At 36.7% G+C, this 15155-nt stretch overlaps 1 protein-coding gene across 3 annotated transcripts in view; it reads right to left on the reverse strand.

Moving 5' to 3' along the window:
- Positions 1-1946: 1946 nt before the first annotated feature.
- The window catches only part of coro2aa (coronin 2Aa), a 35857-nt gene continuing 22648 nt past the window's right edge, over positions 1947-15155 (reverse strand). For all 3 annotated transcript variants that reach the window (XM_067441618.1, XM_067441620.1, XM_067441619.1), the window contains 8 exons: positions 12285-12464; positions 11670-11786; positions 9160-9264; positions 8972-9068; positions 5900-6012; positions 5665-5755; positions 4085-4371; positions 1947-3981 (listed from right to left, as the gene is read on the reverse strand). In XM_067441618.1, the coding sequence (XP_067297719.1) occupies positions 3850-3981; positions 4085-4371; positions 5665-5755; positions 5900-6012; positions 8972-9068; positions 9160-9264; positions 11670-11786; positions 12285-12464 (1122 nt within the window). In that variant the 3' untranslated portion in view covers positions 1947-3849. The remainder of the gene's footprint in view (positions 3982-4084; positions 4372-5664; positions 5756-5899; positions 6013-8971; positions 9069-9159; positions 9265-11669; positions 11787-12284; positions 12465-15155) is intronic.

Raw genomic sequence — 15155 nt, forward strand, 5'->3', positions numbered from 1 at the left:
CTTGCGCTCCTATTTCTCTGTACTTTTGTCTAAACATTTATTTGATTACTGACAAATAGAGGCAATGGGGACCTGTGTATGTTTTAAGACAATCATTGCCTGTTACTGGAAAGCTGCAGGGCAGCTGGAAAAATTGATCGTGATTATCAGATGCACAATTCATGATGTAGTGGCTTATTTCACATTTAATAATTTTCTGTTTTACGGTTGAATTGATTGGGGTCACTAATAACCTGTAACATAATCAACATGTAGTGACAAACTAATATAGTGATATAATATAGAGTCCCTTCACAAGTGTTTTCAGAAAATACATGTTGGTAAAGCTATATTAATGTTGATCAAATCCAGTCAGGATTCAGAGAAACAAAATACAAATGGAGAACTGCACTGATATTTATATTTTATAAAGTCTTATCAATTTATGATGAATTCCTCTAACATGGAGCCATACAAATGACCCTGTCACTCCGTACACAATGCATTGTGTTTGGCTTCTCATAGTCACAACATTAATAAACAAAAAATGTATGAATATGGACTAACTTACATTTGCTTTCAAGGAAAATTGTAAGCCACAAGCATAGGTATTACAGTAAATATTTTCCTGGAAATGATTGTTGAGGCCTGTGTGCTTTTCTTACTTAAAAATGTAATTGTTTAGCAAAAACACTTGCCCAGGAGAAAAAAAGATAATACAAATACAATGACCTATTGTAACAGCAAGTGGGGTACCTTTTAACAATGGGAACCTGCCAATAAAAATGTCAGCTAAGTTTGAACGGTAAGTAACAGTTCTGTTAAATATCAAACATAAATGGTAGCATGAAAAATGTTACACTTTTGTAATGGCAAACCAAAAGGTGTTCAACAAATTGAATTAATTTACACATAAAAAGCCCATGAATGAACAATACACATTTGAGAGCTTGACCTGACCTGACAATTATTAAAAAATATGCTTGATTTTGAAATCACAGGTCAAATAATGGGATAAAATGTATATTCAATATATAGATGACCCTTTCCAGTGTGATCTTGTTCACTTATTTCAGCTTAATTTCAGATGTTTGTCTAGTTATCCGATTGAGGTGAGATACACACGATCTAAGAATGTCTGTGTACAGCTAGGTTTATGGAGCTTTAAAATATTTCATTCAAAATTAATTTCAAATTGCCTTCACCTATTGAAAAGTGGTTGCGTTTCCTTTCACAGCCACACGAGGACACCACATCTTTTCATTTCTATCATGGTGACAAAAAAAATGTTGCGTAGTTCTATAAACAGAGATCAGGTAGGACCCCTGCAGGACAGAACAACCATCCTACAGGTCAGTCCTACTGCTGTACACTGCCAAACGTTCTGCAGGAATAGCATTGCCATCAGAATTCCTAATATACCCATTGTAAATTACTTATTTATTACTCTTTTATTACCATTTTCAGTAGCGGACTTTTCTATAATTCTATGAATCACGCAGGAAACACCTACAGTAGTTTTGCAAACATGGACAAACAGGTTGAGCTACAAATGTATAGATTCTTAACCTAACGGCTCAGAAAACTTCCAAAAGGGCCACAGGATGTCTCCGCAATGATTAAAAATAAAGAAATAATTAAAAATGTAAAACAGAAAATCAACATTAATGCAACATGTAATGTACACTAACATTCATATTGTTCCATTATGTGAAGAAAAATCTGAAATTTTACATGCATCTAAACCTACCCATTACAGCATAAAATAACAAGATGAAGCAGACAATGATTTTGGATATTGCTTTCTTTGTGGGACATTTTGTCCTCATAATGTAGTGTTTACCTGAACCACATCTCAGGTTTTACTATCCTTGTGTGGAAATTTGGTCCTTGCAATGTAAAGACACCCCACCCCCACCCACACCCACACCCACACACACACACACACACACACACACAGTGTATGGTGGGCAATTGACACCTCTTTTAAAAATATACAACAATTATCCCATAGCCTACAGGTAGTGTATACGAACATATAATTTACTAAGTGTAACAATAAGATGAAAATGCAATTAAAAGGTATATTTCAGAATGGAAATAACACATTTAATAAATTGCATATACTACTCCATTGAACTCATTTTGACCATTATGTCAAAGCTGTGTGCTTGAGAGACAGGCATAAATGTCACTCAAATTGTTTGGAAAAGGATACCAGCTTAAATATGATTGGTAGGTGAAAGGGAGGTTGATACAATCCAGTGAAATTTCTACAATAAGTAATAGGGGATCATCTGAGACCTGTGTGTGTGTTGCTCCCAGTGCATTAACTAATTTTAACAGATACATTTGATTAAAATGTTTTATTGTTAAGTATAAAAATTCACATGAACTAAGATTAATAAATAGGTTAGAAGTATTGTTCATTGTTAGTTCAGGTTAAAAAAATAAAACCTTACTGTAAAGTGTTACCAATTTGTCTCTCTATTATAAGATACTGATCTGTTTTCATTGGCAAACTCAGCCTACAAGACCAGTAGTGGCAAATGTTTATTTGCAGTAAATGCCTTATAGGAACTCAGAAAGCCTCTTTATCTTTCCTATTTTACCTGAATACCCAAATTATCAGACTTATAGGATTAAAAAAGTACAGACTGCAATCAAGCTATTTGACAACATTTAGTAAATAATTAAAGAAATATTTGAGCAACAACACTTAAAATAGCATCTTTAACCTCTTATTCCATTATATATTATGATGTGCGCATGTACAGATTCATATATAAACAAAACATTATTAAAATAATATTATTTTAAAAAAAGATGGCTTTTCCAAATTTGTGAACCTAAGCATTGTATCATGGGCTCCTAATGGGTCAGTTTTCAATTTACATACATACAAACTGGGTGGTTTTAAGTGAAACACGCAGTAAGCCATTAAAATATCATGGTACTTACATGCATTTTGGCAGTTCACAGCTTAATAATTACTGAACTTAAATTAGACTTTCTTTAGATATTGTGTGAACCCCAGCCAGTTCCCACAGCCAGTGCCTCATCAGTGCATGCTGGGATTTAATAAGCTCCTTTAACAGCATTTAAACACAAAAAAACTTTAACATAAGATGATAATGTACATGTTAAGAATTAATATTTTAAAATTTACGTCCCTTTGTTAAAAAAATTCCATCATCAAACTTTCTTGCCACATCACATACATTTGCGCAGAAATTTAAATAGAATATGAATCAGAAAAAAATAAAAACATTGTTATGTTACAATCATATTCACGGACAATCATACATAACCCACTTTATAAAACAAAACACACATGCGCACTTAAGCCTTTTTTAAAATAATAATAAAAAAACAACATTTAAACAAGTATGATCACAATCTAAAAATGTTTGCATAGTGCTAAAGTGTAAAAAAAAACTACTATGGAGGTTGTACAGTATTTATGTGCATACAAGGAATGACTTTCAATAAGAGATGCTAGTAATGAGAATGTAGCCCGTGTTTCCTTAAGGCGCGGTCACATTAGCGAAATTTCAGGGGCAAAAAAGCTCCATTGTTCATTGTCAATAGTGTAGCGACGCATGAAGTGCCGCTCACACACAGTCACTTTCAAAAAAGCAGCTTTCTGTTGGTCAGTGTCACAAATTGCCGTGACCACATAAACACAAACAAAAATTGTCCTCGCATGAAACTCCTGTTAGTGTGAATTCATATTGAAATGACTGGATTTCGCCCGCGAAATTTTGCTGAGCAACGGTAAATGTGACCACACCTCTACAGTGTAATTCATGAGGCAGAACGTTTTTATGTGAATGTTAATGAAGAAGACAAGGCTTTTGACAGTTTCTCTCATAGAGTGGCTTGTGAGTTTCTCACATTTTTGATCTCCAATTCCAACTGTTTTATCCGCACGTCCTTCTGGTTAAGAAGCTCCCTCAACTTTCGGATCTCTTCCTGCTGCTTATAAAACATTTGTCGTAGCTATATGCAGAAACACATACATAAACACGCATTAGAGGAAAGTATGAAACACTTTTGAAGTTAAGGTGGCTGAAAGGTCACTGCAACGCTATACGTAACATACCTCATTCTCTGTTTTCGGTGGCGAGCAGTGCGTGGAATCTAGTTGTCCGTTGCTGACATAGGTTGTAGAGCTGCTCTTTTCACCTGTGGATGGGAGCGGCAAGGTAGGGTGTGATTTTTTGTGCTCGTTCTCCTCTTTGGCTTCCTGACGTTCCTGAATCAGCTGTGACAGCTCTGGCCGACTGCGAGAATGGCGTGTCTCCGTCAAGTCTGTTGGGCCTTTCCCCAAGCCCACCTCCACATTTGAGTCCAGTTTGCTTCCAGGCCTCAGAGACATCATCAAGGGACCTGCAGAGCAAAAGTAAGTATTATTAAGACATCTGAGATTTATTCTCTGAATCACCCCCCAAAAAGCGGTTTCATGATTTATTTTTATAACATGTATAGCAATAATGCACACACTACTGATACAAAGGTTTTTTAAACTACTTTTATTCAGCAAGGATGCATTCATTTGATTGAAAGTGACAGTACCCAGAACCCGTTAAAAGAAGTCTGACTTCTAGGCTAAACAAGGCACAATTTGGGCTGTCAGTAAAGATTAATAGACGTCTAACCTTAGCCTCTAGAACATGAACATGTCAAAGAAATGAAACCAAACACCTAGCTGTTGACTTTGCTCACACGATGGAATATCATACATAGCATGTTATTTTGGCAAAAACAACATGTAACCAAATTCAAGGTTATTTTGGCTAGAAGTGGTTTACTCATTGCTAGACTATATCGGGTCTATAGTTAACCCAGACGGTGAAATGAAGGCTATTTGCTTGCTGGGTAAAGCCTTTTACATTGTTACAAAAACTAATATTTTAAATAAATGCTTTTCTTTTGAACTTTCTTTTTCGGGATTGATAATAGTTTCCTCATAAATATCACCAAATCAGCATATTAGAATGATTTCTGAAGATTCATATGACCGCCATCAGATAATAGGATCAGAGTAAGGCCGCTGTTTTGCCATCACAGACAGTAAAAAAAATCAGGTCTGCAAAATTTCTAGTGACTTATCACATCTACATTTTTTAGTTGGCCAAATTGAATTTCTGTGAATTAGATTACATTCAAAGAAATTCAATTTGGCCAAGTGAAAAATCTCGATGTGATCCATCACTAGAACATTTTCAATTGGAGGTCTGATTTTTTTTTTTACAGTGCAATACAAAAGTACTTTAAAATATATAAAAATATGTTTTTCTGTTTATGATTCAGCAAGTGCAGCCTTGTGGAGCATAAGAGATGCAAAAAATAAAGAAAACATTAAAGAATCTTACTGAACTCACACTTTTGAATGGTAGTGTATTTGTCTTATACTATCCCTTTAATATCCCTTGTTCACAGCAAAAATTTGCTAAATGGCTATTTTAGTCTCTTGAAGGGCAAGAGACTAAAATAGCTGGAACTTTTATGCTTTTTAGTGTTGCTTTTCTGGTTCATTTACAACGCTACAACATCAACATCTACAGCTCAGACATACTACAAAATTTCAACTTTTTTTTTTGTTTCATGGAAGAAAGAAGTTTATACTGTTTTAAGGGTAAGTAAGTGACGGCAGAAAATTCCTTTAAAAGACTCTCTGACCTTTGTCTAGACCACTGATCCACTCATCTGCTGTCATGGCGGGCTTATTCCCAGCTGTCATGGGGTAAATGTCCTCTTGATAGGACTCTGACTGCAGAATAGAGCAGAAAACATCTCTTTAAGTCACTTGCTAAATTGTTAAGGATCCTATCATCAAGGACAGCACAAATATGAGAGAATTAGATGTATGCGAGAGAACAAATGTATTTAAATGGGTGTGTGAACAGGATTATACCCTTCGTGGAACAATCATGGATAGAGGTTCGATGAGACTTTTGATTGTCACTAGCTTGTAAAATCTGAAGACTTCACAGGAAGACACGTCAAGCCCTCTCTTTGGCATGACACCTGAGAGAGAATGCAAACATAAAAAATCATCCATGTGAAAAAAGAAGTGCATATACTTGTACAAAGTGTGATGTAAATGTAATGTTTTCTGGCACTTAATTGCATGTTAATAATAAATACGACTAGCTGAACTTTAGAGGGCTTTTTTGACCCACATAAGTACTTATGTTTCTATTGTGGTATATAGCGGTTGTTTCTATTATCTTTGAAATCTATTTGAAGTGTACTGCTGAATTGTCCCCTGCTTTGGTTGTGTTCATGTAGGGGCTGAAGACTCGCCACTTCACACCCCCGCTAGTGAGGAGCTCATGAAGGTCTTGAGCAGAGTGGTGGCCAAACTGCACATTGACTGGCCACAAGAGCAAAATGAGCGAGCCTCAGTTAAAAGCAGGCTCGACAACGCTTTCTCCCCTCTCGCTCTGCTCGCCGTTTTTCACCGTTCTCCACACTGAGGTGTCGAGATCGTGGAAGCGCCCGTGTCTTCACGAATTTTCAGCCCCCATACATCTGTGTATAGTAACATCGCTGGGCTTAATAGACACGGTTATGGTCATATGCCTAGGGTAGAAGAGACGCTCGCGAGCCATCTCTCCCCTGATTCGGCATCGGCCATAAAAGCTCCATCTTTGCTCACTAAACCTCTCAAAGTTAGATCTTCGTTAGTGGGCAAAGCGTACTCGGCAGCAGGTCAGGCCGCCGCATGCGCACACAATGTCCATCGTGCAGGCATACCAGGCTTACCTGGGTGAGAGCCATGAGATCGGGGCTGACATGGTTAATGAGCTCCGATTGTCCGCTGATCTTGCTCTCCGGAACACGAAGGAGACGGGCCAAATGCATTGGCAGTTCTATGGCAGCCCTGGTGGCCACGGAGAGGCATTTATGGCTCAATCGCACTAAAATAAAACGGGTAAGAATGATCTGAGGACAGTCATTAACTCGAGGAAAACTAAGAGTCCTGACGCCTCTGGGAGGCGGATGGTGTTTACCGCAGCATAAGGTACCGGTGCATCCTGTCTCGAGAGGCTGGTACCCTTAGTATATTTTGTGTCGGAGTGGGAGAAGCTGCCACATATATCTCGATGGGTCCTGCGGTGCATACGAATTGGGTACACCATTCAGTTCAGAAGTCATCATCCTAGTTTCAACGGGGTCCTCCCTACATTGGTAGGTAATGACTCAGGAAGTACAGAATCTGCTGCAAAAGGGGGCTATAGAGAGGCTGATTATGTTACTGATTATGTTTTCCACCTGTTTCTTGTTCAGTTCTCATTATCTTAGGTATTTAAAGCCACCAGTTTGTTCTGTTCTTTGTCTTGTGTTGTTTATACTGCCATGCATTTTCTCTGTTTGTTCTTTTTTGTTTCCAGAGTGGATTATCTCTTTAGTTTTATTTATAGTTTACAAACACTGCAATTAGTAGACATTTCAGACAGTTCATTTCAATCGATTAAAAAGCAACGATTTGTCGGTTTCTTACATCATCACGCAATGATGTCACTACACATTTCTTTTCCCAGGAGCGAAGAACTTTGTTTACAAGCAGAGGAAGATGCGCCATATCTAAGCGGTTGAATTCTACAACGCTGAATTCTGAACGCCAACTGAAAACATCATATTCTCGCGCAAGCATCAGGGTGCTTCGTGAGTTCACGTCAGAGGCACAGATGAAAGAAAAGAACTTGTTAAATAAAGTCGTTTTGATTTTTTTTTTTTTTTGCACAAAAACTATTCTCTGCGCTTCATAAAATGATTGTAGAACCACTGGAGTGAGATGGGCTTTGTAACGACGTCTTTAGTACCTTTTATGGGTCTTGAGAGAAGAATGTCATTCCTGCCAATTGCTGCCATTGCTGAGGCCTTTCTGAGCCATTTGATTTCAACAAAAACATCTTAATTTGTGTTGCAAAGATAAACAAAGGTCTTACGGGTCTGGAACGGCCTGAGGGTAAGTAATTAATGACAGAATTAATGTTTTTGGATGAACCTTTAATTGCCTTTAATTTAAAGGTCCCGTTCTTCGTGATTCCATCTTTCAAACTTTAGTTAGTGTGTAATGTTGCTGTTAGAGCATAAATAATACCTGTAAAAGTATAAAGCTCAAAGTTCAATGCCAAGCGAGATATTTTATTTAACAGAAGTTCCCTTTCAAAGCCTACAGCGAACGGCCGGTTTGTACTACAGCAGGAAGTGCAGGGATGTAATGACGTCACTAGAACCGTTTGTTGACTAACCCTCCGCCCACAAGAACACGCAAAATAGGGGGACGTGGTCTTGTTGCTCTCCCACGTGGAGAAGAGCGCTCATTCAGCGCTTGCATCTCCCCGTTATGGTAAGAGGCGGGACATTTCTGGGCAAAGTGTGCTAAGCTGCTGTCCAATCACAACATGGGAAGCGCTGGCCCAATCAGAACTTGTTACGTGTTTCTGAAGGAGGGACTTCATAGAACAAGGAAATCATCAGGCCGTTTTTAGGACAGAGAAAACAGCGGTGTACAGATAAGTAAATTGTGTGAAAAATACTGTGTTTTTTTACACGCGAAACATGAACTCATGTTATATTGCACACTGTAAACATAATCATAGCTTCGAAAACACGCGAAGAATGTGACCTTTAACTCTGTTTAGTTGATTCAGGCATATTATGTAGCCATGTGATACAGATGAAGCTGAACATTCTTTCACCAATCTATATATTTATATACAACTGCTAGGTTCAGTGCTTCTCAGACACCTAAAGCATTTGAAGTATTTACTTACCCAACCTGATTAGTAAAACAAATGGCAAAAAAAAAAACAAAAAAAAAAACTAGCAAGGATGATCCCTTTAAATCATCTATACTATTCAAATTATGTTACTTCTGTTTTGACTATTTGAGCAAGAGATGAAGTTGAAATTGGGAAATAGATTTATAATGAATTGTTATCATGAGTAAGTAGGCTTTGCATATGGTACTCACCCATTCCCTTCTGTGGTAGAACAGACCGATATTCAGTCAAATAGTGCACATATGGCTTCTCTGGGCTGATTTCATAGTATCTGATATTTCCATCACCCTATAGATTGAAGGATTGTTGTGTTATCCATTAATGACATGTACAGCAATAAAACTCTAGTTGCAAATCTGGTAGTCCAGGTTTTACTCACTTTTCCAGCTATGTAAAGCATGTGTGTGTCAGGGTCATAAAAAGGGAAGAGAACCCCGGACGAGCCATCCAAGTCCTCTGAATAAGACGGCTCAGAGAGGTCCTCCTGCAGAACACACGCATGTACATGTAAGTTTGGGACTCAACCATTCTGGTTTCTTTAAACCAAAGCCCTGAATCAATAATACCTATATGTTATATAACATTATTACAAATACAAAAATTACACCTGGATCTGCATTGGATCTATATTTTTCTCATTTCATAAAGAAGGTAGATGGAAAAGCATTGTAATGGTCATTAAAAAAATAACTGCTATGTCATGATTGTGACACCAAACTGTTGAGGATGGACCTGTCAAACTACTGAACTTGATTTTGCCAAGTACAACATGTTACTGGATCAACATTTTTGTTTTCCCTGGAACAACATTACATTCAACTAATCAGATTCAAGGGACAAGTTAACAGTTTATGTCAAGTGTAGGCTTACAATCACGGTTTGGAGCTTCTACATCAGTGTTATTTACCTATCATTTCCCTCTGATTTTAGGAATAACTAAAATTATTTTTAGTTATGTTTAGGGATAAGGATATGTTTAGGAATACATTTTCAGACAGGAATGTTGTTCCAGGATCAGCAAAACATGTTGACATAGGAACACGTCTTACTCAGTAAAATCATGACGTGCAGTCAAACTGGGGCAAGTATATAGACGGTAGGTTCATTCCAACCAGAATGTAAAGGTAGGTAATTTCCTCATAGTGAATTTTTCTGTTTTTGGAATGAAAAGTATCTGAAATACTCTAGTGCTACTAACACCATAAAAATGCTTGATTTAGCTCACACCTCTTGAAATAAATGGCCTATATATATATATATATATATATATATATATATATATATATATATATATATATATATATATATATATATATATATATATATGTTTGAGCTCAGTATCTTGGGAAATGTGGTCTTTACCTCACAGCCGGTGGAAAATAGGACTCGGGCAGAAATCATGTTCATGTATGCGGTTATTAACGTTACTGTAGTATAAAGCTTAGCAGGACCGAGTGTTGAGGAGCTGAGCACGGCTGCTGGAGCGATTGTTACATAAACACATGGCTCGCGAGCACCCGGACTTTTATTATGACGGGACGGGACACAGTCGCCCGGCGCCTGCACTATTTCCGCTGAGTATAAGGTAATGCAGCTCTGTTTATCATATTAGATACATTTAAGTGTGTTTAAAATGATGTTATGACATTACTCTGTGCTTTCGCTCGGCGCTGCTGTGACTTGTTCACACTGCTAAGAGTAAAGCGCTTCTGCAGAATAAAACCGATGTTAATACAGATATGACACGATTGACAGGCGACTCCCTCAAACGCTATGCTGACACGTCCCGGGGTCCTCGGTTAAAATAGCAATTTTCTCACAGTTTACAAATAGTTGGAAACATTTGGGATATTGTAAGTACTCAACTGAAAAAAATATATAATACTGGCCTAGTGGTTTTTGGATATTTTACTGCAAAAATACTACATAGTGCACATTTAAGTCAAATCAAGTCACCTTCATTTATATAGCGCTTCTTACAATACAGATTGTTTCAAAAGCCACTTTACAGGGATAATAGGAAATTATTGGAAGAAAGATTGTTTTGGCTCTACATCTGCTCTAGAAAAGGAAAAGTTATTGTCCAGTTTTAGTTATTATTTAATGGTTATTTACTTTGGGTCCGCTCACACAACACCATTTCCAACTAAAATAGAAAACTTTTAATGCGTTCTGGACATTCATTTGCATAGGAACAGTGTTTGGTGGCTTGAAAACGCAAACATTAGAATTTTGAAATAGATTCAAATCTGAAATTTGAAGACTGGATTAATGATGCTGAAAATTCAGCTTTGCCATCACATGAAAAATCCCATACAATTGAAAAAAGCTATTTAAGCTATTTAATAAAATTATATTTTAACATGTATTTTTGTATCAAGTTAGTGTGTGATATCTTGTGCATAAGACACTTGTGTATTTGATTTTGTATTTAATTTTATAGGTAGCATTGTAGCCATAATTGTCGCCGTTGGCTTGGCTTAATCATTTGGGGACACTAAAATTCTTATTATTATTATTCAAATGATTAAGTTATTTAACTAAATATAGAAATAAAATGAATTCATTAGTTCTTATTTAATTCTATAAACTATAATACTGATCTGCCAACATTGTCGCTATATGATAAATTAATATAAGCTGATAACATCACTGTTTTCTCCAGAACGACTGTACAGCCAAATCAGATTCTGTTGCAATATTGTCCAGTTTAACACTGTGAAGCTGCTTTGAATCAATCGTCATTGTAAAAGCACTATATAAATAAAGTTCATTGATTGATTGATTGATTGATAATATATATCAATGCTTATATCAACAAAAAATTCCATTAACAAACTAACAAAGAAATGTGTGTAAATTGGAAAAAATATTTTTAGCAGGCTTTACCTGATCCCAAAGTGCAATCTGACGATGGTTCCAGTGTGAATTGCCCGTAGAGATAAGCATTTTCAGGTTTCCAAGAAATAGCACTTTACTGGCTTTGTGTGACTTGCAGCTAGTCTCCTAAAATCACACATTACACTTGAATGAGATTTCAAAATATCATTCCCTTTTTCTTTTAAAAAGATATACTGAAAAAAAACCCAACAACCTTAACAAAACTTTAACACAATTTTCAATAATCAAAAAATAAATCAACCATGTCCTGTAAAATGAACAAAACTGTGAATGGAAGTATTGTGTTCATCCGAGCCACGTGTAGAGACATGAGAGTGTGAATGTAAGACTCTGTGCTGATGCTCAACCCGACTGCAATGGTTTTTTAAAGGTGTTAGTTTTGGATGTGTGGTGTTAGAGGGGAAGTGTACATATACCATATGCTGTCTGTGTCCCAGCTCATAATTCAAATTAACTGAAGGAATTAGTGCTGGACTGGGTACAGTTGTATGGAAATAAATGAAGTCAAAACTTGATTTGATTTGTTCCACCTAATAATATGAGCTTCAAAAATAGCATGTGCATGACAGTTAGAGAGGAACAACAGACTCATGGCACACACACCTGTAAAAGGGTGCCAGTACGTGGGTCAAACACTCGGATCTTCTTATCCTTGCAAGAGGTAGCGAGTCTGCTGCCATCTGTGTTGAAGGACATGGACAGAACCACATCTGAATGCACACTGATGGACCGCACCGGGTTCTTGATCACCTGTTCAGGAACATCAAGCTTCCACACCATAACCTACACAAAAAACACAAACAGACAATTGAACTGACATATAATAATACATGTACACAGACACTTAAAGGGATAGTTCAAGGGATAGATTGTTTAATTTGGACACAGAGAAGTCCAGATTAAACAATCCCACAGTTTTCTCACACAAACCGCTCGTTTCGTGTCTTAGGCCATCAGTGTGTACTTACGATGGGGGATTGTTTAATTTGGACTTCTCTGTGTATGCTCTTTGAGGTGGTGACCATAGACCTGCATTATGTGAGGCACAGACAAGAACGGTTTGACCTAAAATGATCCAAATTGAAACTACTGGGGAAACAAATACTCCTACATCTCGGATGCCCATGAGGTAAGCTAAAACATATAAAAATGTAATTTCAAAGTGAACTATCCCTTTAAAAGTCAGTATGATTTTTTTAAAAACCAATAAATAACTGTTAATTAATTTAAAGGTGTCATGGCTTTTTACATTTTTTTTATATTGTTGTCGTGAGGTCAAATACTGACGTTCTTGTGGGGTTTTTTTATGATCCAAAAACATCATAACTAATAAGTAATAGGCTATTTTCTACACTGGTTTTGAGGCTCTCGTCTAAACGCTGGGTTTTGATGGGCGTGCCGCACTGGAGACTTAAAAGTAAACGGCTAGGATTGGAGAAGATTTGCATATTTAATGAGCTTCAGCTCCCCTGTCAGTTCAGTTCACATGAGGGAGGGATTGATTTGAAAGCGGCAACCGGGATTCTCTCAAAGGGCTTGTAAACATCTTTATCTAACAAACACAATGATTTATTTCTCATCCACCCGTGATTGATTGGAATATTATTTCTGTATTACATGGCCAATGGGATTTACAACATTTAACCAGGTTTCCATTACAGATTTGCAGAAAACTTTTGCAGTATTTCCTAAATGTCGATACAAAATGATTGCAAAATGACGGCATTTTCATTAACCGTTGTTATGCATCTAAAACTTCATTTTTCTCTTGAATTAAAGGGTTAGTTGACCCAAAAATGAAATTGATGCCATTAATGACCCTAATGTCCACACCTGTAAGACCTCCGTTCATCTTCGGAACACAGTTTAAGATATTTTATATTTAGTCTGAGAGCGTAACCAAGTGTATGCACACTATACTGTCCATGTCCAGAAAAGGGAATGAAAACATCATCAAAGTAGTTCATATATGACATCAGCTGGTGATTGTCATCAATGATTCGGATCGCCAGTGTCACGTGATTTCAGCAGTTTGGCATGCGATCCGAATCATTGATCCATTCGCTGATTCATAACCGCTTTAATCTTTATTAGAGGATTGAACACAAATGCGGAAGAGAAGACAGTGCTAAATAAAGTAAAGCTAAATCGTAGTTTTTGTTATTTTTGGACAAAAGTGTATTTTCGATGCTCCAAGAGATTCTAATTAACCAACTAATGTCACATATGGACTACATTGATGATGTTTTCATTCCCTTTTCTGGACATGGACAATATAGTGTACACTTGGATATGCTCTCAGACTAAATATAAAATATCTTAAACTGTGTTCCGATGATGAACAGAGGTCTTACAGGTGTGGAACAACATTAGGGTGAGTCAATAATGACATCAATTTTGTTTTTGGGTGAACTAACCCTTTAAGTAATAATAATAATAATAATAATAATAATAATAATAATAATAATAATAATAATAATAATAATATTAATAATAATAATAATAATATATCACCCTGTGGTTTCCCACTGAAGCTAAGCAGGGCTGAGCCTGGTCAAGTAAGTAAACTTTATTTATATAGCTCCTATCCCAGATAAAAATCACAAAGTGCTTTACAAAGTATATACAATTTAACAGATTAAAACACCACCAAAACGAAACATAAAAGCCCCAAATTAATTATAAGATTGTCTGTATAAAAGTGTCTTAAGCTGCTTTTTAAAAGAATCAACAGATTTTGACTTCTGGTTTGTTAAGGATGGGAGACCAACTAGGAAAACTAGGTAGCTGCTGGTACAGGTGTTAGTGAGGCCAGCAAGGGGTGCTCACCCTCTCAGTAAATGCGAAAAAACAGCAGTTTTCATAGCAGTTTTGCAAAATATTCCTGTTTCGAACAGCCTGAAAAACCACCTCATGTGAGCGTAAAAACGCTCTTGCCATATATGGGAGCAAAATTGACGTATTTCCATTGGGTGTAATTTGAAGGGTTTGAAATGGAAACGCAGCTATTGAGAATGATAATAAATTGTTGTTTTAAACACCAAAACAGCATATTAGAATTATTTCTGAAGGATTATTTATTTTAAATTGTAATAATATATCACAATGTTATTGGTTTTACTGTATTTTCGATAAAAGCAGCCTTAGTGAACATAAAAGACTTCTTTTAAAAACATTACAAATTCTTCCCACCCCAAACGTTTAAATGCCATAACTGTAACATCATGTCACATTATTCAAAATTGTAAATAATTCCCCCACACATAGATCTCATCCATTAAAATCTGACTAAGACTGGGGAGAACATATCAGTCAGTGGGAACCATTTTTAAAAATACTGTCTACAGTTAAGAATCCAACAGTTACTTTAAGGAAACGTTGCAAGGAATGTGAGGTACTGTGTGTGAGCCTATGCGTTGTGAAGATCGTTGCACTACACCCACCTTCACTGCCTCGGGTGAGCACAAAATCCCA

This window comes from Pseudorasbora parva, chromosome 4, assembly GCF_024679245.1.
Source record: "Pseudorasbora parva isolate DD20220531a chromosome 4, ASM2467924v1, whole genome shotgun sequence".
In the NCBI taxonomy this organism is placed as follows: Eukaryota; Metazoa; Chordata; class Actinopteri; order Cypriniformes; family Gobionidae; genus Pseudorasbora; species Pseudorasbora parva.